General features: G+C 30.3%; 1 protein-coding gene across 10 annotated transcripts in view; it reads right to left on the bottom strand.

The window, feature by feature from the left end:
• The window catches only part of nAChRalpha4 (nicotinic acetylcholine receptor alpha4), a 355,672-nt gene that overhangs the window by 203,019 nt on the left and 125,242 nt on the right, over positions 1–27,411 (bottom strand). For 8 of the 10 annotated variants that reach the window (XM_087412309.1, XM_087412306.1, XM_087412305.1 and 5 more), the window contains one exon: positions 2,238–2,282. In XM_087412309.1, coding sequence (XP_087268435.1) covers positions 2,238–2,264 — 27 coding nt within the window. In that variant the 5' untranslated portion in view covers positions 2,265–2,282. Of the gene's footprint in view, positions 1–2,237; positions 2,283–27,411 lie in introns of those variants that run through there. The other 2 variants (XM_087412312.1, XM_087412311.1) reach the window with 1 other exon arrangement.

Below are 27,411 nucleotides of genomic sequence, written 5' to 3'. Positions count from 1 at the left end.
TCATCCAATTTTATTATAAATTTTTGTATTTTTATTTAAAAAAAATTATTGTATTATAGAATATTTTACATTCACTGTATATACATATTTGCAACTATTATAAAAATTGAATCAATATTTTCACAAAATCCATCAAGTTTCCTAAATCACACTATAACACAGGATAAAATTGACAATAATAAAACTAATGATTGATACAAATGTCAAGCGCAAAAATATATTTGAGCTAATTTTATTTTGACGTTATTAGTCTTTTCATTATTGTTATTCAATGGTTATAAAATATTTAATCTTCTTCAATAAATTATTAAAATTATGTATTAATTATTAAATTATGTATTAATTAATTATTAGCTATCAGTTATGATTTCTTTTATAAATCTTATACTTTTAAATATTCGATATTTTTTAACCTCACGTCCATAAAACACGAAGATTATATTTTTATCTATATTACTCATTTTTTATGTATTTTACATTATTGTTACTAAATGTTGCCTGTATTAACTAATAACATAAAATATTCATGAGGTACGAGAGATTTAGGCGAGTACAGAGAGAGAGAGAGAGAGAGAGAGAGAGAGAGAGAGAGAGGGGGAGAGATAGAGGGAGAGAGGGGCAAGAGAGAGGGGGAGGGAGAGAGGGAGAATCGATAACAGAGAGAGAAATATATTAGTATCTCTATCTAACCTTAACGCCGCGTTAAGGTTGGACAGAGATACTAATATATTTCGCTCTCTGTTATCGATTTTATTAAAACTACTACCCTACATACAAAAGTCGGCTTAAATCATCTCGTGTCGCGACTCTGATTAGAGGATCTCTAGTATATACAATATATCAAGATACAGTCTTTGTTTTCCAACTTACATTTTACATTACGTTACAAATCTTTCACTGTACCGCGACGCGTGTCAAGGTCGGGCGCGCTGCGAGTGCAATGCGGCGTTTGCAATCATTCCAATCTACAGAGATGCAGAACGCGGATCGCAGATCGTAAGACTAGAAACTAACCTAACGTATTTTAATTATAATGAATTACAGAACGCAGAAAGTTAGATGAACTTCAACTTTCGCCTATCCTATGTATTGCAGTCTACGACTTATTATGAGCTTTCTACAATAAGTCGTTACCTATTATTTCACAAAATATAATAGAGTAGTAAAGTAGTAAGTCTTAAACCTTAGAAATTGTCCATAGTTGATTATTCTTCTCACCTTTAACTGTGATTTGATCAATTTCTTGATTTAAAACTTAAAGTTTAAATAGTAGTTTATTGTAAAAAATCTTGTTTTAACACTCATTTAATTATGTAACAAAACAATCGCTTTCTTAATTTTTGAATAATGTTTTTTACTGCGGCTGAAAAAATTTTTTGTACATCTGAAGAGGCTTGAATATAAGGTCGAAACATGTAATTGTATTTTGTACGTTTTAACTTTTTTACTTTCTACAGTTCTTGTTTATTATATCTGTCTTTAATTATACTTATGTTAAACAAACAATAGAGATTTTTTAAGTTTTTCTAACTCTTATTAGCCTTTTATATCTTATTGTCGTATTTCATAAAAAACCTGTTAATATCCTGTTATAATCTGAAATATGGTTCACTTGCGATTTGCTTTTGGACTATGTTCTGCGTCTTAACCCTTCCAGTCACAGTGGGTCATAATAAGAGACACAATAAACATGCATTGCAAATCATTGTTTCCAATGTTTTTGAGATCGCTTAATTCAAATCGCCATCAGATTTTTAAAATTCAAAATGGCGAATCTAATATTGGCGGCCAGAACAAAAAAATGATTATTTTTGCAATCGGTCAATTACAATTGCATTGAATCAGTCATTTTTAATACTATATATTATTGTTGTTAATGTATTGGGTATGGGATTAAGTTTAGTTTGGGAATAAATTTAAAAATTATTAATTTTTTGAAACGCCATCTTGAATCCGCCATCTTGGATTTGACTTTTTTTGTAATTCGATCCAGATTCAGCGGCCTCAAAGACCTAAAAAATCACTTTTTCTGTAATGATTACTACATCCCCTGAATTGCGTGACTAAAAGGGTTAAACAATTACATATTCATTTAAAAAATGTAAGAAAAAGGCATAAAACATTCATGAATTGAATATTTAAGAGAGAGGGGAGAGGGAGGGGGGAGAGAGGAGGAGAGGGGAAGGGTAGAAGAGCGAAGGGGGAGGGAAGAGGGAGAGAGAGATTTCATCGCTCACCTGTTCAACCCACAGGTTCGTCGTCATAATCTGATTCTTCAAGTTCTGTAACAAAAATTGTTCTTTTTTAATAAACTTAAACTACATATATTTTTTAATTGTACAATCCATAATTAATTGTTCGTTTAAACCTACAATTTCTATTTCTATAATTTATTCTAACTCGTATTATATATAGAATAAATTTATTTCAGGATATTTTAAAAAAATATCTATAATTTAATATATATTAAATTCTGCTCTAATTCTTCATTATATATCTACACATTTTTTGATAAATTTACGTAATCTTTAATACAATTAAAAAAATTTTAATTTATTTATTTTAAATTTATTTATTTTAAATAACAGGGAATGATGTTAATTAAAATTATATGAGAAATAAATGATTTGACGTTCTCTGAATTTGTTTAACTTTCAAAAACAATTCCTATGGTTCTATTTAGCAAGCGTTTGGCAACGAGTCTTCTTCAATAGAAAGTGTACGATACTAGTCTTCTTTTTGCACCTGTCAGCCGCAGCGCATTGTAATTTCCGGATTCAACGTCGCCTCTCGACTAATTGGACCAAGCTAACAGTTCGGGTGCATAGATGGAACTTGCAACCGTAATCCTAGTTATGGACTACTGGTATGCGATTTTGGACTTTCTGCTATTTCGTGAATCCCTGACGTTCACAATTCAAACTATACCACACGTGGAATCTATCCACGCCCGCATCTGTTTGCATGTGCGAGCAAATCTAATCCTGATTGAATGCAAACGATGTGTGTCGGAGACAAGTATATCCTCAAATATTTCTGCGACATTTACACAATTGCTGTTGATTTTGGATATACGATTATTAATTACCTTAGTAATATCCTTACCTATATTAGTAGTATTACCTATTAATAGTATAGACACTGCTATCGATATTATAATTAGAGTAATCATAATTATTATAGTTATTGAGAATCAAAATTTTAATGTTAATATCATTAATTTAATGACATATTATTACTGTATTATCTGTGATATTATAAAATTTAGATATATTAACTTTTGAACAATGAATTAATTTCTTACTTAATTTAATTATGTGAATTACAATTATTTCCTCGTTGCTTTTGCTTGTTTAATTTTGCAATAATAATTTACCGCATAAATTTATCTATAGTCATGAATTCCATCGTGTCGAAACAATAAATATATACATTAACGATGTTGGGCTTTCGCTGTGACATCAATGAGGTGTCCGACATGGTAATCATCGCAACATAGTCGCATCGAGGGACCGGTATTGAATGGTATATCCACTCTGGGATGAGTTATCCTCCGCGATAGTAAGGCGGACTGAATTCATATGCAAATGTAATAATACCAATATAGCTTTAGTCTGCGCGTTTCGATGAATCTCGGATGTAAATGTAACGAAGACCGGATATATTATCGTGGTGCTATTAAGAAGCGTTGATGTTGCTTTAGGTGAAAAATATAATTTGGTTTTTTATCTCTATAATTATAATTATAATGACATTCGTATTGAAACGTATTAAAAGAATAAATATGATAATAAAACGGAATAATATGAAAAGATCATTTTCTTTTTAGTTAATCGCATTATTTAAGTCTATATTTGTTTTATCATTGTTTTTCTAAATGATAAATTATACGTATTGTACTTCTCTAATATATTTTACCTTAATTTTTCACATTCTTTAAATAAAAAATGCACCTTTAACAAGAACATTAATTTTTATAATGAAAGAAAATGGTGTTACTTTTTGTATAAATATTATTTCCTTTTTTCTTTCAATGTTTCGTATATAACAATTGTCAGATTAATTGTTACTTACGCGACTCCGTCGAATCGATTGAATTATCGCGAGATTATAGAGCTCATCGGGCGACAAGCATTATCGCGATTATAGGGGCAAAGGCTAATTAATTCGTGCGTATTCAATATACGCGCACGTGTTCGCCAATTCGGTTGAAATTAATGTCATGTCGATTGTAACCACGGAAAGCGGAAAACTCGCATGTCGGTTTATACGAATTTCCGTGTCGATACGAGACTACACTTGTCGATCTGAATAATCAATTTTGACAGGACAGTGTCGAATGCAATGATAATGATAATAATAATAATAACAATAATCTTATATTTCTTAGCGGTTCAATAATATAATGTCTACTAGTATTTATATAACATTAATGACAAATCTAATACAATGACATAGTAACTATTGAAATCGTTATTTTGTATTGCCAATCATTAATGATAAACGTAATGATGACATAGTTGGACTTATGATATTACTAATTAATTTCCATTAATAGTAATATAATGGCGTAATAGCAGCAGTTGCTCATTATTGAAATTAGCCAATACGCGGATCAGCTACGACGTGAACTATTTGAAAAGTAGCAAAGTAACTTCGAACTATTCTGCATCAATACCACGACGTCCACGACATATTGCCAATTACGGGCAGGGTGAAAGATAATTAGTAAATTACTTTATGTTTAATTAAACTCTGATTGCGGTGGCGCGTGGATGTGCCATATGATCGCGCAAATGTACCATTAGAGTGAACGCGCAATATGTTAATTGATTTCAACATGCAGCGGATTTCGGTATGTAGGTGGATATTAGATTCATTGTGCTGTCCATACGAATCGTAAATTAAAAATTCCTATCGAGTTTTCGTGCTTGGACGCAAGAATATTCGCATGTTGCAATCGTTTCTAATTAATTCTCGCGCAATGCGGCATGTAATGCAATTAGTTAGTTAGATCAGGAAAAGATGAATTATTTTTGTTTTTTAAACTAATAACGATATAGATAATAATTATTGTGCAAATGATATTCAATCGTGATCTTGGAGAGATAAAAAATAAAGATGCAGCAGTTTGTCATTTATAAATATTGTTAAATTAATTATTTATTAAGGAACATTGAATAATGTTTATGTAATGTTTGTGTTTCCATTAACTATATTTATCAAACATAATTTTATAAAAACTTTGTATATTCTAAAGATTCTATCTTGTTGTAATCAATATATTAGTTAAAGCTATTATGTCTGTCATTTATTAGAAATTTAATATTACTAATAAATAATAATAAATATTAAATAATATTAAATAATTATAATAATAATAAATCTATTAAAAATATATATTTTAGAAAATACATTTAAAAGTCTGATCCTCCTCCGTCCTTTTACGAATTTATTTAAATATAAACATGCTTGTCCTATATCTAGAATCGTCTCTTGAAGCGATATTGCAAACGTATTGTAGCTAAGAGGCATAATCAAAAAAAGTAGTAAGCGTTGTCAGGCAGATTTAATTTGTATCGTTCTTCGAGGATATTATATTGATTTAAAACTTGGTGATAGATTAGTTTTGTACCTGTTCGAAGTTTTCAATAGAAGAATGATAAGAAAAGAAAAATAAAATTCAGAACTGAAGCTTTTTAACGTTAGTCTTTAATCAGTAAGTAAGCAAATTGTTTTGTAACATTGCAAACAAGGATGTCGGTTTTGAATATAAATTTCATCGGGAGAATATGAGAAAGAAGAATATTTCATATATAAAATTTACGCATATAGAAAAAGAACTGTAAATTATAATTTTATAAATTTATATTCTTTCCAAATATAAAATATTAATTAAATTAAACATATTTGCATTGGTATCCTGCGTCAGAATATCGAATTCTGGCACAAAATTCGAAATTAATCGATGACCGTAACTCAAACAAACGACAAATGTTATAAAGTTGACAAGATGACAAAGAACGAATATAACAAAATGTTCAGACTCTCGAGAATAATTTCTTCATTTCTGATGTCGTAAATCAAGATGACCGATTGGAGTGGGATTAGAGTGGCAAAAATAGATGTATGCTCGGGACGGCTAGCGAGAGATGAATAATGCTCTGTTTTCCGGCGTTGAATATTTAAGATTGTTGAATATTCACGAAACGCGTGAAACGTTTCTTTGTGTAATATAAATTTACGTGAAGCATAATTTTTTGCTGATAGTAGGAACATCTTGAATATATCAATTGTGTGAATGATTCGGAGGATTGCAATTATCAAGTCTGAAACTTTATAAGTTTTTTTATTACTTGCAATCGCCGATGAATGATCGATAACATTCAATCTTCTGTTTTATAGCAATTAGATATCCATATTTATTTACACACGTTTCAGAATAGATACATTTATTAGAACGTATATTACTTTCAAACATTTATCGATTATACTCATCAAAAGAAACTAATGTATTTCACATATGTACACATCACATTAATGAAATCCGACGCATATTGCACAGTACCGAGCTGCGACTGACGTGAATTTGACATGCGCTATTTAAACGCTCCGCCAGCAATGTGATCCTCTAAATGCATTAAACCACAATAATTAAGAGGCATGTTGACGATCGGGAGCTGCATTACAAATATCGATCGATGTTTAATCTAATTTCTTTTTAATAATGTAACAGCTGTTGGAAACGAGTAAAGAGATTTCCATATAATATCATTCCACGCACTTAATAAAATATTTTACATCACATTACGAGATTATACATACCATTTACGTTTTGTTAAAAGAGTTATATGCATACAAATATTATAACATTAATTCACTAATTTTTCAAGATGTCTTTTTAATTTTATTATTTACATTTATTTGATAATTACACAATACTTAAGAATTTTTTTAAATAAAAACATACTAGAAAAAAATATTTCATTAGAAACTTGATATTCCTAAAAAAAGCTTTGGGTCAAGAAGAAAAGCCCGTTTATTTAAAAGTTTCTGGTGGAAACGGCGCATAAAATTCGCTCGGTGCTTTTAGGCCTCTCGAGACTTTTTCACGATTCTTATACTGCTTTCAGTTTTTATGCGATATTCGCGCGGTGAGTAATGCCAAATTTTACGCTGTAAATTTAAGCGCGCGGTTCTAAACTATTTTATTAACGCAGAGAAATTTTTTGCGTATCATTTTTACAGAAAAATATTTTATAATTACTTCACATTCATTAGAGTGTGTTATATTATTTGCACAATACGTTTTATTAAAAAAGTTATATAAAAATATAATAATAATAATTTTTTGAGATGCCTTTAACATTATATATTATATATTAATTTTTATATTTAATATAAAAGAGTCTTATTTAAAATCCACTTTTAAAATATACTTAGCAGATTTAAAACTGAAAATTACTTTTAGAAAGTTACTTTTTTAGAATTTACTTTTTTAGAATTTCTGATTAATATGGGCGAGGAGGTTAGTAGTTCATCAGTAGCTGAAATATTATTCCAGAGATTATATGATTTCATATGATTTTATCTGATTACAAATAATTTTTTTCATTATATATTATGAAGTCATTTGGTAAAATACTTATATGATTTTATTTAATATTAATAATTTCTTATAGTTGCATATGTAATTATCGGATTATACATATAGAGATTTCATATGGATTTTATAATAATTTTAAGGACTCTGTCCCACGATTACATTAAGTGATTATCCTCTCGAGTATGGGTCTTTCAAAACAAAATTATCACGTTATGGATAAATCGCAGAATAAAATTAAAATATTTAAACTGCAATTATTTATAAATAATAATATATCTGTTTTTTTAGCATATATTTTATCATATTCTTGATAATCAGTGAAGCCCAAGTCTGAAAAATATATAATACTGTTATTATTACTGTTATTAATACTGTTATTGAAATCGGACATAAAAGTAGATTAGTTGCGCGTTGTATGACAAATAATATTTATTTTATACTTGCATATATGATTTGCCTGCAATCGCAAATTGTTGCATATGAATAACGTAAACTAAATGTTGCAATGCAAACGCATAAAATCAGAAAACTAAATTCGCGACGGGAAGACTTCCGCCATATTGTGTAGTTGTCACTTGCAATTACTATTAGACAGAAATTGACTGCTCTTGTAATTGGTAGGCAATTAATAAATTTCTTAACTCTACAATTAAAAATAATTATTAAATATATAATTGCTATTTACATTAGTTAATTATATAATTGTTATTTAAATTAGTTACTTATTTTAATTGTTACTTAAACTAGTTAATTATATTAATTGTTGTTTAGAGTGTTAATAGCTTATACAATAAGAAACAAATTAAGAAAATTGATAAATGCAGATAGCATGGTATCAATTGATGTGTCAAATTACAGTTACATTCGCTTTTCAACACAAATCATAATTGAATGCCAATCATAATTGAATATTCAATTTATATCGGCAACTCTCGGTGTAACCGCATTTTTATCTCTCTGCCTCTATATACGCTCAAGAGAAATTTACATATTTATGAGCAAATCCCAATCTTCGTAGAAACGCTTACGAGAAACGCGCCTTTTGTGTTTATACGTATACATACGAGTACTCTTGACTGAGTGCGTCTGGTAAAGTTACAAGCGAGTAAGCTCGCTATTACTTGCAAGAGTTACCCGTCAGTTTCATTGCATATACTTATGCATGTTTAATTACATTATAAGACTGGACCGAGCGATGAAAGTTAAATTGAACAATCTTTTCCAAATTTATGTAATCCTTTTTATAGTTGAGCTTTATTCCTTGCCTAAATATAGAATGAGATTTGATACTAAACTTTGACAACTTCTTGTTCTTCAATTTACTTCTTAAGAGTTCTTTAATTTAATTTTAATTAGTCGTTTTAACTTTATGCATTCAATTTTATATATTCATTAGAAATGTTTTAGTGTTTGTTGTAATCAATCATAATTGCGAGCAAGCACGATGTTGTAAGTGGCCCACCTACTGACCGTCATTATCATGATAACCCACTTGACGCTTCTGCATCGACATTAGGGCGCGTCGTAGTGCTGAAGGGTGTATTTCACGCTGATGTTTGCTCGGGATGGTTATCGCGGAGGAATTCCGGTTTCAGAAGTAGGGATAAACAGATAGTGTTTGATCAATGAGCAAAAGGGGAAGTAGGTAGCACCCGAAGAGGAAGCACAAAGATGAGAGTGTTTTCAAAAAGGTTAAAAGGAGAGGTATCATTTCTTTGGAAATGTTACAAGAAAAACTACTCAATTATTCTTGTGTATCAACTGCGATACTGACAATTATTCGACCACTTAATTGTTAGGGCGAAATAATTCTATACAATAAAAATAAATTGTTTCTAAAATGTCAATGTTGCAACCAACTCGTTACCATATAAAAATAGATAAAAATTGCAATACTATCCTATAATAGTTTTGCAAAATTATTGTAGTTAATTTTAAGTTAGATTATGTCAGCGGCAAATAGCGCTAAGAAGAAAATTGCGCTAGGAAGAACGTCAGATATTTAAGATCGATCAAGAGTGGAAGATTAATGAAGATCGAAGTCACTGATATATATTAGCAAGCGTGCTAGACAGCTTCTTGCCGTAATTTCACATTCCTGAGCGACGGAGGCGAAACGGCAAGATTCATTATGATTTCCATCATCTGTCGTCTGACTCTCATCTTCGTCCTTAGACAGCTCGATTAAGCCCAGCACGATCGTGTCAATCACGTTGACTCGTCTCTAATTACGTTACATTTCTACAATTATGGGTTCTTATATATAATATTACTGTTCCGTTAATAGCGATCCAGGAGAAGGAGACGAGAAGAGAGAGAGAGAGAGAGAGAGAGAGAGAGAGAGAGAGAGAGAGAGAGAGAGACAGAAAGAGAAAGAGAGAGAGAGAGAGGAGACAAAGAGGAGAGAGAGAGGAGGAGAGAGAGGGAGAGGGAGAGAGAGGGAGAGGGAGAGAGCGGGGAAGAGAGAGAGGGACAGAGAGAGAGAGGGAGAGAGAGAGAGAGAGAGAGAGAGAGAGAGAGAGAGAGCTCTTAAGTGTCAGTAATTTTTAATTATACAGGATGCCCCGAATTTAAATAGTCAAACTTCGGAAGCGTGTAGGAGATCTCACTAGAGAGGACTTTTTTCTTAATTTAGCGATTTCCTACATGCTCGAAGAGTGACTATTTAAATTTGATTCAAATCATTCGAGATATACATATGTATTTTACAATTAGTTACATATTTTTATATTTAAATTATATTTAATTTATATTTAAGTTTACTTTTTTATAATTTGCAATATTTTGTCTAATTGTAAGTTAAAAATTTATTACAATAACATATAGAAAATATATTACTAGCCAAATTAAAGCAACAATAGTGTACAGTAATTTTTCTAAAAAAAAAGTCTACAGGAAACTCTAAGAGATTACAATTTCTTTTTAATAAATAGAGGAAACTTAACTCTCAACTCACTACATGAGTGGGTCATTTCGACTCGGGTGACAATTTTAGTCTGCTGTTATTTTTGTACGGTTGCAGAGTTGAAATGAGGGGGTAAAAAACTTGGAACTTTTCTTTGTCGATTGTTGTAATACAATTATTTCGTTGTTATCTTGATGCTAATTACGATATAAATGATTCAATAAAAGTTTGGCTTTGGCCATTTAAACCCGTCAAATGTAAATTTGATAGATTTTTGCCAAAAGTGAAAATTTCTTTTTAGTAAGTGCCTGTTTATTATGCTGTATTCAAGTATATATGTTATCTTCTTATAATTAAAACATATATTCATTGTCAAAAAAAGCATTTTCAAAAAAAGCAGTCAAAAAAAGACGAAAGAAGCGTCTTGGTAAAACGATCGCTTTATTTTCTCAGAGTTATAAAATCGTGAGTAAATAATGTCGAAATCATTATATATTTAATATCAAATATATTAACATAATGTCATGGCTTATTTCGAGTTATAATTAAATTAACTTTAAATTAATATAATCAACAAATGTTTCGGCTTACAAAGCCTTCCTCAGGAAGTGCTATAAGAAATACAATCTTAAATTAATCAATAGTGGATACAATGAAAATTTAAAAACCATCAGTGGTAAAGTATCAAAATATAAAAAAATTCGAACGTCAATAAGTATTCCACCAGATGACAATAAGATAGAAATTTTTAGATACTTCATAGAAATATTTAGATACTAAATTCGCCAACAGTAGATTAATTATGTTCATCAATAAAATAGATTCGCCAAATTCCTCGGTTGAGATCGAAAATTCAGTTTGTTACAGATTTGTATCAAACGATTTGAGAATTCATTAGTTACGAGTATTTTATGATATTCTGCAGAACAAATAGATTTATTAAGATAATATGTTATTAATGTGAATAAGAGGTACAGAATCAAATAATAACTCTTACGGTAATTTATATAAAATACTGTAATCTAAACCCTCAATCAAAGATCCGGTTAAGTACATTAAAGATACTGACTGTTGCTCGTTTGGAAATTAACTAATGTAAAGTGTAGGTCAAATAAAAGTAAGTCAAAATCGAATGTAAAAACAAATTTGTTCAAAACTGTGATCATTTATGTTCCAGTACATCGTCAAGTATGTTAAAATAAGAATTATCCAATAACTTAGTACCTTTTATTAAATTTAAACCGTTTTTTTTCATTAATATGTATCATTTCAGAAATATTTCTTTTGCGATAATTCTTTTTAAAATCAAGAATACTAACTTTTTCCCAATCAAAGTCATGATTAATTTCAGTGATATGTTATGAGATTACTGAATATTTGGACTGGTCTAATTTTATATTATTGCGATGTTCTTTAATATTTGTCTGCAATTATCTCTTCGTTTGGCCAACATATGATGCATCGCAGTTATTACAATTCATTTTATATATGACATTATTATTTTTATCATGTTGATTTTTGTCTTTATGAACTTTGATAAATTTATTAAGCTTTAAGCATCTACAGCCAATCATATTTTTGGATTTATTGATAGACTTAATAATTTTATTAGAAATAGATCTTATATATGAGAAAACCATTATCTCTCTCAAAACTCCATCAGTGTCAACGTAATCCGAGCTGGTGTTATTAACCATCGGATTTTTTACAAGCCAAACTTTTGATCCTTTTGTTAATATAATAAAAAATCATTCCTAAAGGATAACTATTATCCTTCAAATTGTCAATTATAAATTTTATGTTCTTATTATAGAATGTAGAATTTGATAATAAAATCGTTCCATCAACTAAGCTGTATATGGTCCCTATCTTATGATATGCGGAATGATTCGAATAGAACGATAAATACCCGAGAACGTCTTTTTATGGTACTAATCTAAAATGATAGTTTTGTCTTTATTGATGACCGATAGATTCAAAAAATTCAGACAATGATCTTCCTCATATTCAATAGTGAATTTAAGTCATGCTGTTCATTAAATGAATTTAAAATTTGAATGATCTTATCTTTAGGTGCAATCATAAAGACATCATCAATATATCTAAATTAAGCAGAAATCCGAAATTGTAAAGAATTTAACACTCTCTCTTCCAAATCCTCCATAACAATATCAGAAATAGAGGAAGGGCGGGAACCCCAAAGGTGTGCCAAAAGTTTGTTTATGTGTAAATAATCCTATTAACAGTAAAATATGTCGATGTTAAGACAAATTTGACCGCATTAATGAATTCATTCTTTGGTATGAATATATAAAATATATTCATTCTATTTTTTTAAAAGAAGAAAATATTTGACATACCTCCGGTATCATTTTTCTGAGCATGTATAAAAATGCCTTCATTTCAGTCATTGCAGTTTCATTGCAGTTCGTGCAAATAATTATACTATTTGGGATAAATCAATATAACTTATTTCTTTTTTTAAAGTTTACGTATTTCTCTTTTCAAAACACTACTTATTTTTATCTTTTTTTTATTATAAAGGCATATTGAAAAAACTTATTATTGCACTTTTCTCACAAATTGTATTCTTTAATATTCTTTGGCATAGGGTAACTGCGGGTAATACGCCAGTTGGAGGAATATGTCACTCGTTGTATTTAACAATGATACCGATTAACAGCGCTTGCGTCAGTGCCACATAATTATTTACAATTGTGTTACGTAAGTATCAAGAATTTTCTAGCAATAGTATTGTTTTTATAAGGTAAATATGACGGCGTGATATACGAAAAAGTGCTTCTTATAACTTTTATAGTACTTTATGTAAGTTTATTATTTAAACATTATATTTACACAATATTTAATTAGCTTGTTTTTAATATAGGTTAATATATGATAAAATGAAAATATTCAGTACATCGTTTATTCATTTTCTTAACAATCGTATTGTACAGGCTCATAAGATAAAATGGAGTTTTGGAGTAATGCCACTACTTTTGTTAGGGTAAAATGCAAGTAGTCGTTTTCTCTAATATATAATTAGGACGCTATAAACAAACGTTTTGCCGCATAATTCCCATTGTGACAGGATATCCATATTGACAAATAACTAATAAATAAACTTAAATGTTTATTTATTTGCTTATTATTAGATTATATTAATTTACTCCTCAATTTAAAATTCTGAATAGAGAATACAGTTTTTCAATCCATTTCAATTGAATTTTCTTGATTAATGAGAACTTAGACTATTTGTAACACTATGTAAATATAAATAAAATAAAACAAATATTTATTTATACGCGTTTCATATTTATACACATTATATACACTGAGAGAAAAAAAAAATACAGTAAATTATAAAAGTATAGTGAAATAGCAGTTCAAGAAAAAAAAATAGTTATAGGGAAAAAAGTCTCATACTTAATTGAAATACAGAAATATTGTTAGAATAATTGAACAATATATTTGATACGACTATGGGCGAATAGTTAAGTGACAAACTATATTTTTATCGTCATTAGTACTACACTGAGAATTGTTGCCGCAATTACAAAAGTATGGTGAAATAATACCTCAGCTTTTCAGAATTAGTTGTGGGAAAAAAAGTATTATAGTTAATTGAAATGTAGATATTGGCAAAATATAACTAAATAATATAATTAAAAAATACAATACAATAAATGGGCAATAAGAGCACAGCGCAGAAATTGATGCGTGAATTTCTATATAAAAAAAAAATTTTATTAGGTGTTGGAATTAATTCGTAGCGTTTTTAATGAAAGAATGTTATTTATTTCACATGAGCATTGAAAAATACATTAATGAAAGTACTTCCCATCACTTGTAAAACGCTACGAATTAATTCCAACACCTAATACATAGAATATAAATATACAATAATTGTCTATACCATATTATTATCGTACGTTTCGGTCTACACTTCAATCCTGGAGGCAATGTCTTTTACAATTAGGAAATAGATTTACTTTACTGTCGAATGATGCAAGGAGAAATTGCTTAGAGGTTATTAAAAACATAGAGGACAGCGTTAATCGTTAATCGATTACCGCTGCATAAAAGAATCACAGTTAGGAATCGATGCATACCTATCATTGAAAATGTGGCCTTATTAATCATGCAGCAAAAATTCAAACAATCAGACATTGTCACGTTTAATAAAGGCTATTTATCTTTTTGTTAAGAATTATCCCAATTTCATTTTTATCAGAGCTGACAAAGGTAACATTATTGTTGTCCTGAAAAGGGACGATTATATAGGTAGAGTTAACAACATGTTATCAGACACGGATACATACATTATGATGAGGGATCAAGTCTTGTTAAAAAGACACAAGACACATATTAAAAAATTGGGAAAAAAGGGAATACATTTCCCGCTCAATATACAGAAAATTGTATTGCAGTGACGGGACATTGCCGAGAGTCTAAGATATCTCCTAAGATTCATAAAGAGAGTATGCAATTTAGAATAATTATTTTATACGTAAGCTTCCTATATCATTTGGCTTCATTTCTACAAGACATTATAAGTTAATGTGTTCCAAAATCGCAGAATCACATAGACAACAATTTTATGTTAGTGAAAAAATTAAACGGTAAAATTATTGACGAAGAGAAACCTCTGATCTATTACTAGATGTTGTATCATTGTTTACGAACATTCTGATAGATCTGGCGGAAAAATGGGAACACTTGATAAAAAGAAGATTAGTATTCCGAAGAATGAATTTTTGATGCGGTGAAACTGATATTGGATTCGATTTTTTTCACCTTCATAAAATCTATAGACAGAAATTCGGTACTCCCATGGGTTCCCCGCTTTCTGCAGTCTAGTGATGGATTTTTTAGAGAATAGAGCGTTGAAGAGTTTGGGAATTGATATACCTTTCTATACGAGATACGTAGATGATATGCAATGGCAACCCCGTATAATTCTGATAAAGTTCTTGATATATTTAATTGTTTCATTTCATTGCACTCAAGAATAAAATTTACGTTAGAAGTGGGAGAAGAAAAATTGAATTTTCTCGACATCACTTTAATAAAGAACAATGGTGTAAATATAGAATTCGATTGGTTCCACAAACCGACATTTTATCAATTACCATTCTCTCCATCCGCTATCACAGAAGAGAGGTGTAATAATTGACATGCTAGATAGGGCCGTTTTGCTGTCGCATCAAAAATATTACTCAAAGAGTGTAGAAATTGTTGTTAATACATTCTTGGAAAATGACTACTCAATTGACTTCATATTTAATACAATACATTCGAGATTGAAGTTTTTAATCTATAAACAGACATAAAAACAGAATAACTGTGATAAGGAGGAATGAAATGGGGAGCAAAAGTTGATTCACGATATCTTATTTACCTTCAATATCTGAGAAATTCAAAAATATTACAAAAGATATGAACGTTAATCTTTGTTATAGTAGTCTGAATAAATTGGATGGCATTATAAAAGGGCATAAAGATGTTCTCCCATTGAGTTCAAACAAAAGTGCACAAAATACAGTGTCGGGACTGTGATGCAATCTATGAGGGACAAACAGGACGGTTATTAAAAACGAGAACCAAAGAACACAGAAATCACATTAATAGGATAACGTCTAACGAATCAGTGATCACACAACATAAGTTGGAATACAGTCATGAGTTTGAGTAGGAGGATATAAAAATCTTGCACAGAAAGAAAATTAAATAAGAGACTTATATCGGAAATGCTGCACATTCAATTGCAACAGAATAGCTTGAATTTACAATCAGACACTACTCGTATGTGAGCATTTTAGAAAGATTTAAATAGTGACTTTGTGTATTCGTTTTTAGCTGATTTTGTTTTGTTTTTAAAGTTTGATATTAGATTAATTTGACTCAGCATAACGTATTATTCTCTACGGACGTAGCTCGCAGAATAGAATTTGATGGTCATTAGTTGTCTGACTCCCGTTGGGATAACACATGTCAGAAATTTTTATATTATGTAATGTGGCAACTAAATATTATTTTTTGTTACCATTCCTTGAACAACTTGACTTTCCTACATTTGGAATAACAAATTGTAATAAAATTGTGGAGAATGAGGGTGAGTAATACAATACATATTGAAAAAACATAACGATATCAAATTGCATAATTTGTTCTTTAGTCAGTCATTTGGCTTTTTGACGAAGAGACTTACGGCTATTCCCCACCAGAAAGTAGGAAAATGCTCATCCTCAGTCTTATATAATAGATAGGAATTCCAACATTATCATGAGAACATTGTAAAGACATCTACAACTGTATTCACTGATGATGATTTGAAGAAAATCGAAACGTATGAATAATTCGAATAATATAGTATAGACAATTATTTATTGTATTAGGTGTTGGAATTAATTCGTAGCGTTTTTTAAATGAAAGAATGTTATTTATTTCACATGAGCATTAAAAAATACATTAATGAAAGTACTTCCCATCACTTTCTACTACTTTTGACCATCTTTCGGGCAGTGAATGAATACTGCGTCGGAAGAACTGTTCATCTTTAGATGAAATCCAGGAATCGAACCATTTTGTACAATCTTCGTAAGATGTGAACTTCTGCTCGCACAAGCTATGAGCTAATGATCGAAACAAGTGGTAGTCGCTAGGTGCAATATCAGGAGAATACGGCGGGTGCGGTAGCACTTCCCATTTAAGTGTTTCCAGGTATGTTTTTACCGGTTTTGCAACGTGTGGGCGAGCATTGTCGTGCAGCAAGATGACTTTATCGTGTCTTTCGAAGTATTCCGACCGTTTTTGCTTCAATGCACGACTCAAGCGCATCAGTTGCCGTCGGTAGAGATCTCCAGTAACGGTTTCGTGCGGTTTTAGCAGTTCGTAGTATATGACACCCTTCTGATCCCACCAAATACAGAGCAGGAGCTTTGAGCCATGGATATTGGGCTTTGCCACTGATGTTGATGGTTCGCCGAGCTTAACCATGACTTTCTGCGCTTTGGATTGTCATAATGGATCCACTTTTCGTCACCGGTAACAATCCGATGCAAAAAACCTTTTCTTTTCTGCCGTTGAAGCAGCAGTTCGCACGTGAGAAAACGTCTCTCAATATCCCTTGGTTTCAATTCATATGGGATCCAATGTCCTTCCTTCTGGATCATGCCCAAACTTTTAAGACGTTTTCCTATTGTTGAGAAGTCAACTTCCAATGACGTAGATAATTCTTTAAGTGTTTGACATGAGTTTTCATTGAGCAGTGCCTGCAAATCGTTATCTTCAAATTTTTTCGGCTGACCAGATCGCTCCTTGTCATCCAAGTCGAAATCACCAGCTTTAAAACGTGCAAACCACTTCCTACACGTTTGCTCAGCCAGAGCATGTTCACTATACACATCCACTAAAATACGATGAGCTTCAGCTGCACTTTTGTTCATATTAAAGTAATGAAGCAAAACTCCCCGCAAAAACACTTTATCTGGCACAAATTTTGACATATTCAATGAATTATACAGTATTGTTATTTATGATTTCAAGAAAGGTTATGTACGGCAAATGACGTCCTATGATAGATGTTTACAATGTATACAGAACTATAGGTAACAACGAAATAGTGTACTGCTTGTGCCATCTCTTGTAAAACGCTACGAATTAATTCCAACACCTAATACATTTATATTATATATAAAATTTTTATTTTTAATTATATAGAAATTCGCGCACCAATTTCTGCGCTGCGTTATGCTCTTATAGTCCATGTATTGTATTGTATTTTTTAATTTTGAGAACCCGATTCATATTTTAATATAATTAATATTTGTATACAGTTCTGCAATTATTGCCAATAATATTGTTGCCATAACTATATTTTTATAGTTATTCTTACAATAATTATTTTTATTTTTATGATATATTTTTTATTTCTTAATTTTTATGTCAATATGTACAATTTATTTAATTACAATTACGCATTGGATATTTGAAAAAAACGCATGGGTTATCGACGAGATTTAAATTTAAAATTTCTAGGGTGGTAACCTACTTACGCTAACGCTGAGCTAATCGCACGCTTGGATGCTTGATGTATTCGATTTTTATTACTCTCGTTCCGATCATGTTTCGCGCGAATCAAACAAGACTTTTCACAACAGTGCATTAAAATCCATTTACCTGAATAATTTTACAAATTCTTATGTAATACAAGAATAAATTGTATTTAATAATAGTTATGGCAACCATTCAACTTTAGTTGGAACGACTTTAAAGTAGTAAAATGCTATAGTTAATGTTATTCTTCCCATAAAGTACAACTTTTTCCTATTAGTTGTCGTAATCATTCCACTTTAGTAGCAGTAACTTTTAAAATCGCTAATTGTACCTCCATTTAAAACAACTAAAATTATTATCGAATTAACCATAATACAAGTCAATAAATTCTTAGAAAATCTGTCAGAGGACTCGCAGCGTCATGTCATATTATTTTTTGATAAGTAGCATCTTTCAGTTGATTACAATCAAATTTTGAGCGGAATTCATCTCGTAGTTTCATTTCTATAGACGATTCTGTAGACGAACAACCTTTGTATTTTTTGCAAAATGGAAAAAAAACAAGTTTCGTGGAGTGAAGTCTACATATAAAAGATTTAATGCCAAAAGAAATCAAAGCCGAGTTAGATAATGTTTATAGCACATCTGCACCAGCATTTGCGACTGTATACAATTGGGTGAATGAATGAACGTTACGACGTGGTCGTACATCCACATGTGATGCACCTTAGGGACGTCCAATTGAGACTGCTACGCCAGAAATCATCGATAAAGTCCACGATATTGTTTTGACTGATCGACGAGTGAAAGTGCGCGAGCTTTTTGAGGCCACAGGCATATCACATGGCACAGTGATTTCAATTTTGCACGAACAATTGGTATGAAAAAGCTATCGGCAAGATGGATACCGCAATTGCTCACTGTGGACCATAAGCGCGATCGTGTGACAATTTCAAAACAATGTTTGGAGACGTTTCAACGTAATCCAGATGAATTTCTGCGTCGATTCATTACTGTGGACGAAACATGGATGCATTACTTCACACCTGAGACGAAGGAATAGTTAAAACAATGGACTTCACCGAGTGAACCAGCTCCGAAGAAGGCGAAGACCGTGAAGTCGGCCGGAAAGATGATGGCCACAGTTTTTTGGGATGCACACGGTATAATTCATATCGATTACCTTCCGTCGAAGCAAATCAATGGCGATTACTACGCGACGATTACTACGCGGTCCTTATTGGACCGTTTCAACAACATTTTAAAGAAAAACGTCCCCATTTGGCGAAGAAGAAAGTGCTCTTCCATCAAGACAATGTACAGGTTCACACGTGCCGGCACCGATAGCCAAATTCAACGAATTCCGTTACGAATTGCTTCCCCATCCAGCATATTCGCCAGATTTAGCTCCCTGCGATTATTTCCTGTTTCCAAATCTGAAGAAATGGTTCGGAGGAAAGAGATTCACCACCAGAGAGCAGCTTATCGCCGAAACAGAGGTTTATTTTAAAGGATTGGACAAATCATATTATTTGGACTGCTTGAAAAAGTTGGAAAATCGTTGGATTAAGTGTATCGAGCTGAATGAAGACTATGTTGACAAAAAAAAAATGTGTTTTTCTAACAACTTATTGATTTACCCCCATATAGTTCGCTCATACCCATTTCCATCGACGTAGATTAATTTTAAGAGAAAATTTCATAGTCGTACACCAACTATAAATTTGACAACGATCCAAGTTTTGTATGTAGAACTAATATATTTGACTGGTATAAAGAGTAAGTTGAACCGAGATTAAAGTTAATCTACGTTGAAATGTGTATCAATCAAATATATTAGTTCTACATATAAAAATTGGATCATTGTCAAATTTACAGTTGGTGTACGACTATGAAATTTCCTCTCAGTGCGCTTTGGCAATATTTTACTTCTTTCTCTACTGAGAGAAAATGTTTGACATTTTTACTATAATTATATATTATTATAATTACGATTATCACCGCTACAATAGTAATAATAGTCACTATGTGTATAGTTCTATTAGGTGTTGGAATTAATTCGTAGCGTTTTTTAATGAAAGAATGTTATTTATTTCACATGAGCATTAAAAAATACATTAATGAAAGTACTTCCCATCACTTGTAAAACGCTACGAATTAATTCCAACATCTAATAACAACATGTATATACTTGATCGTTTCACCTAAAACAATGCATCTTTACAAGAAAAATACGATTGAGTAATTTTCTTCATGCAAACGTTTATGCGGCTGTGCAAGTTTGGATATACCCTAAATCGCACATGAAACACATAACAGGACATGTAAGCATCACATAAAATCGCTAAACCAATAAGCATCCAGTATTAAGTTGCCATATTGATTTACATGAGATGCTCATTGCTCAGCGATCATATGTTATGTTTATGCTCTGTTATGCATTTTACGTGAGACAGATTCAACTATTATTCTTCCTATGATGCTTGTACAATCTTTACCTATTAATTGTCATAACCATTCAACTTTAATAGTATTAACTTCAAAAACTAAAATACTGTAAGTATTACTAAAATACCGTTAATAGTTAATATACCGTAATAGTTAATGTTATTATAACGTTAACTACAGTTACTGCTACTACATTTAAAAGGTTGCAACGACTGAGTTGGAACTACAATTAAATAATTGCAACAACTAATAAGTAAGTTTTATACAAATTCCATGGGAAGAATAATATTCAATATAGAATTTCACATTTCTAAAGTTATTGTTACAAAAGTTGAATGGCTATGATAGCTAATAGGTAAAGATTGCACAAGCTTCGTGCGAAAAATAAAATTTATCGTCAATGAAATGCATACAAAAGTATAAGCATAACAGAAAATCGCTAAACCAATAGGTATCCAAAGCTAAAGGTCGTCATATTATTGATTTACACACGATCCTCAATGTTCAACTGTCTTATGTTATGCTTGTGCTGTGTTATACATTTCATGTATAATACAATCAGCTTTAGTGTTATACTTCGTATGAAGCTTGTGTAATCATTACTTATTAGTTTTCGTAACTATTTAACTTTAGTAGTACTAACTTTAAAAAGCTAAAATGCTATAGTTAATCTTACTTAGTTACAAGTTGAAATGCTATAGTTAATGTTATTCTTCGCACTACGCTTGTTCAACTTTACCTATTAGTTGTTGTAACCATTTAACTGTAATGGCAGTAACTTTATAAAGTTGAAATGCCAATATCGTTCTTTATATATAATAGTTGAAATGTTAATATCTTTCGATGAGTTCTTTCCATGAGGATTGTGCGACTTTTAACTCTTAGTTGTACAGGATGCGTCACCAAAATTCGGACAAATCAAATAATTTCTTTAAACAAAATGTTTTTAATGAAAAATTAAATATTACAAAAAATTCTTTTACATGGCATTTGGGTTATCCCTGTAGAGCACAATTATTCGATATATCCTCCATTAGCTTGAATGACAATCTCTATTCTCGATCTGAAGCGTTCGCGCTACGCGCTGTAATGTAGCGCTGTCCATGCCAACGAATGCTGCCTCAATTGCGGTCCTTAATGACGTCACATTGGGATACCGAGACTTGTTTATGACCCATTCAACTACGCTTCATATGGAGTAGTCCAAGGGATTTAAATCTGGGCTGTTGGGAGGGTCAGAATTTCTTGGACCAAAACATATCGACGTTGTTTGAGAGCCAATTTTGAATCAAATGACTCGTATGAGTCGGTGCACCGTCCTGTTAAAAAACATATGGCTTTCCGAACGCCACGGTTTCCATCCACGGCTTCACTACATCCATCAGAACGCGCATATATACTTCTTTTGTGACAGTTTCCCCCTTTTTAAAGAAATGTGATGACATGACATCACCCTCACTGGACATAACACCTAATACGTGAATATTGACCAGAAATTTTGTTCTGGCAACAACAGGAACATTCTCGGAGTTGTAGGTGAGCCATCGGTCATTCCTTCGGTTGATTTAGACATCAACAATAAAAATTTTTTCGTTAGAAAAGAACCTGATTCATTCCGATGCTTCGTTTTTCAAAGAACACAAGAGATAGATTGCAGCGAGCAACTCGGCTTGTCCTGGCAGCCTTAGAGAGCATCAGTCGTATTTTTAATGTTCGTAGTTTTAATTCGATTTATATCGAAAGTCCTCTTCGGCAATTCGACGCATTGTTGACTCGCTTACACTAACAATCGATGCTAATTTTCGCAACCTTGTGTCATCCGAAATCAGCGCTTAAGCCCTTTCAACGATTGCGGAGGTTCTCGCGTTCTCTTTCGAGTGATTCTTCTTCGCTGGCACACTGGAACCTTCGTTGGACTGTTTTAAAGGTGTATATTTTGCTACGTCATAAACGGTTGATCTCGGGTATCCAAAGAACCGAATTATTTCCGTTGCTCAGCGAGAAGGTCTTTGATGATCGCGGCTCTTCGATTATACTCCGCACTTGATTTCGACCTCGTGGCCATTTTGAGAATATGACTGTTTACTAATAGAAGCATCAGGCTTTCTCGAACGTCAACAACAATCTCTGGCGGAGGCACAATATAGCGAAAAGTTTAAATTGAAATTTATCCGAATTTTGGTGACGCACCCTGTAATAACCATTCAACTTTAGTACCAACAATATTAAAAAGCTAAAATGCTATAGTTAATGTTATTCGCACGAAGATTGTTCAATCTTTATCTTTATCTATAGTTGTTGTAACCATTCAATTGTAGTATCAGTTACTTTATAAATCTGAAATACTATTAGTTAATATTATTCTTCGCACGAAGTTTGTACAACCTTTACCTATTAGTTGCCGTAGCCATTCAATTTTAGTAGCAGTAATTTTAAAAAGTAAATTATTATCCTTAGTTGAATCAACTATAGAATTATTATTAGATTAACTATAATATAAAGTTAACTTAGCTATATATATGTATATATTGTATATTAGTTCTATGTACAAAACTTGTATAGTTGTCACTTTTATAGTTGTCTCTAACTATGAATTTTTCTCTCAGTATATTTTTACTTCTAAAAATAGTCCAAAATGTAATTAGACAATATCTAATTGTTGCAGTAGATTCACGAGGACTGTTCATCATGAAAAAATATGTTTATGCTGTTAAAAACGTATCTCAAAGTTTATTTCATATGTTATATAACTTATTAATTATTTAATTTATCGAATTTATTATTTATATTCTTATATTGTTTATTTTATTTATATTATATTACAAATTTATTTTTATCATAAAAATCATTAATAATGTGTTCTTGCAATAAAAAAAATAAATGTTGTAATTAGGATTTTTTTTGTATGTGTGTTTTTTGTATATTATTCGCATGGTGGCATTTTTTAGCGCTTTTGATTTCTTTATTTTCAATAATAAAAAGTGAAAATATTCAATTCTAATCATATACAAATAATAAATAAAGAATGGAAGAAAAAGATCAATATATAAAATTACTTTAAATTGAATTATTCAAACATCTAATTTCGCTTAAGTGTGGCATTTTCCTCCCACTTACCTTAACTTTTTCAATTATTATTAAAACTATATGTTTCGAGTCTATATTCCATTCCGGCATTTCATTATGAAAAGAATTTTTCATTAAAATTTGTGATAATTACACAGTCAATCAAAAACACTATGGGTGACTTGGACCTAGACATGTAAATTAAGACTTTAAAACGAGACATGTAATTGAGGGTTAAGAAATTAAAGATGAGTTAAGTTCTTCACTGGATGTTATTATTAGTTCATTATGGTAATCCGATCCAACATATGCCTCCTGATGCATTAACCACGTTAAAGTGCATAATCCTGCGTACGACCGGTAATATCGTCGTAGTACCTGAAGGCTGATCAGCGGCTTTCCATTACTACTGGACCAACCTATATTCATCCATGAAGCCGTAACTACGGGAGTCCGAGTATAAACAGCTGTTAGATATTCATATCGAGAGGCAACATCGCTGCTCTCTCACCACTTTCGTGGATTAAGAGTCACCCATTTATCCCTTTTGATAGTTGATGCGCCGCGTATCTTATGCGAAATGATTTTCATTTACGCAGCGGCACGTTCGCGTTTCGAAGTGAGAATTAGATATAGAACAGGATAATTCTCGCCTAGCTAATCTTCGCATTTCACCATTTTGCTTTATTTAAATCTGTAGAATAAAAGGAACATAAGGAAAATAAGAAATTTATCTTTTTTTAGGATATGCGTGTAATAGAATTATATAAATTCATATTTTTCATTCAAAGTAGATAAATAAATATGAATTTTGTGCATTCGTTTTATTTGTAATTTGTTTATTTTATTGAAAAAATAGTTGTCTAAACATACGAATCATAAGAATTTCTAATTAGAATAGAAAATTATTTATAGACTAGCAAATAATTCCGTAGCAAATGAGATAAATAATTTTTTAATGCTATCCGGTATTTCTCTGGGCGCAGTCAAACGAGTGGAATTTTTGAGACTTTGTAAACAAGAAATACATATTACAATAAGACAAAATAAAAAATAAAGACTAACAAGGAAAATTTCACAATCGATTCATGAACCGATTTGATTCTCCATGAAATATGTTATTAAATAAGAAAATCTTAGAGATACGTATTTTTTAATACGTGCCCTAATTCATATTTAAGGAGTAAAACACTCTTGAAAAAAATCCGTATTTTTCTTTCGAGGCGAATATCGTCAGAAGTATAAAAAATAAAAAAAATATTTAAATAAAAGTTGTATGGTTTCAAGAGTATTTTAAAGTTAGGAAAAAAATTTTCTTTATTTTTTTTAACAAAATACCCTCACCACTCATAATTTTCTTAAATTTTCAAATTTTTTTTACCAAATTAAATATAATATTAAATACAATTTTTATACGAATTCAACCATATGTAATAAAGTTACATTACGACATATTATTTTTGAGAATTAATTATTAAGCTTTCGTCTATCCATACTCATATGCGTAAGTAATTGTCATCGGAACAATATAATACATAAATCAAAACAAATAAGGAAATTGATTGATATTTATAACATTACAAATTATAAATAATGTTATAAATTATGTTATTAAAGATTATAATAATTTTTATTATTTCTCCTTAAAGTGAGTAAAACTTTTTTATTCATCTTTGTACATTACTTTTTATATAATAATATTTTAAAATTATTCTCTTAAAATTATTTTCAGTTTTACGCTTTAATATCTTATTTACTTGTTATTTACGTAATAATTTCTAAAAGTACTTAATAAATAATGAAATAATTTCTAAATGTTTATACACAATAAATTTATATTTTGCATCGCTTACTTATTATACTCATTACAATAATGATGTTATATAAAAAAATATTTTAAACATAATGACTTTTTGCACCATAAGAACATTTTATTACAACTATACTACTGCAACCTTCGACATGTTGTCAAAATTAAATTCTACTAGATTTTCAAATTCTTCTGTCCTTTCATTTGTATAACCATTTTTAAACCACAAATATTTAAATAAATTGTAATCTCGCGGAGATGACAATTGATTATGTATCAGAGATTGTAATTTTATTATATTATTTTGTTTCTGTAAATTTATATTACTTTTCAATAATAAAACAATATCTGAAAATCTTTTAGCAACATTTTTTCAAATTCTACATAAATCCGTAAACATCTAATAAGTATTTTCCTTGTAGTGCCTTTCGACATAATCATAGTAATAATATGTTTTCTTGCAGGTGTTAAATCTGAAATTATATTGGGACAATATCCAGTCTATGAATCGACAAGAAGAATGCTATTATAACCAATATTTGGAAAAGAATCTTTTTCTAATCAAATTTTAAAGATTTTAATCTATAAGAAATATAAATGTTAAATTAATAACTATTTTATATTATGAGATTCTTAAATAAAATATAAAATATATCGTAGAAATGAGATTTATAATTTCATTATATTATTTCGTTTATGCAAATTTATATTTACTTTTTAATATTGTAGTAAAACAGTAACTGAAAATGTATTGTAAAAGGTAATTAATAAGTAAAAGTAAATAAGATATTAAAGCGTAAAACTGAAAATAACTTTAAGAGAATAATTTTAAGATATTATAAGGAAGTAATCTACAGAGATGAATAAAAAAGTTTTACTCATTTTAAGGAGAAACAAAGCGATACAAAATGTTTTTCTGATCTTTATCTACCCATAATTGACAACAGCCTCTTTCCTCACCAATAAATTATTCCTTCCTACACATAGGTATTTTCTTTTGTTTTCTTTATAAAGACTATCGTAATGTACGGCCATCATTGTATCAAAAATAGTTCTTATCATCAAAAAGTTTTTTAAAACTCTGCACAATTTTACATTTAAAACCACCAAATTATACTTGCGAGAATTGATGTCACAAAATACGGGTAAGCTAAATCTACAATAAATCTAAATTGATTTTTATTATAAAATTTTTGACAATAGATTAAAAAGTATTACAAAAAAAATTTTTTTTTAATCTTCTCATTAGAATCTGGAAATCCTATATTTACAAAAACTTATAATAAGATCCAAATAAGGAATCTATATTGCGAAAAAGTTCTTTTCATAAGCGAATGTAATTTTATGTCACCGTCAATTTTGGAATAGCGAATACAAACACTTGAATAATTTTTGTTAATATCTTTTATAATTTCTGTGACATCATTTATAATATTCTTATTATACTGTTGATGGTCAAGACTTGATTGAAATGTCTACTTCATTATATTAAAAATTTTAAATATACGACTTTTGCTA

The sequence above is a fragment of the Acromyrmex echinatior genome, chromosome 13 (assembly GCF_024713525.1).
Source record: "Acromyrmex echinatior isolate Ae372 chromosome 13, ASM2471352v2, whole genome shotgun sequence".
NCBI classification, from domain to species: Eukaryota; Metazoa; Arthropoda; class Insecta; order Hymenoptera; family Formicidae; genus Acromyrmex; species Acromyrmex echinatior.
This window is presented reverse-complemented; position numbering and strand designations above follow the sequence as displayed.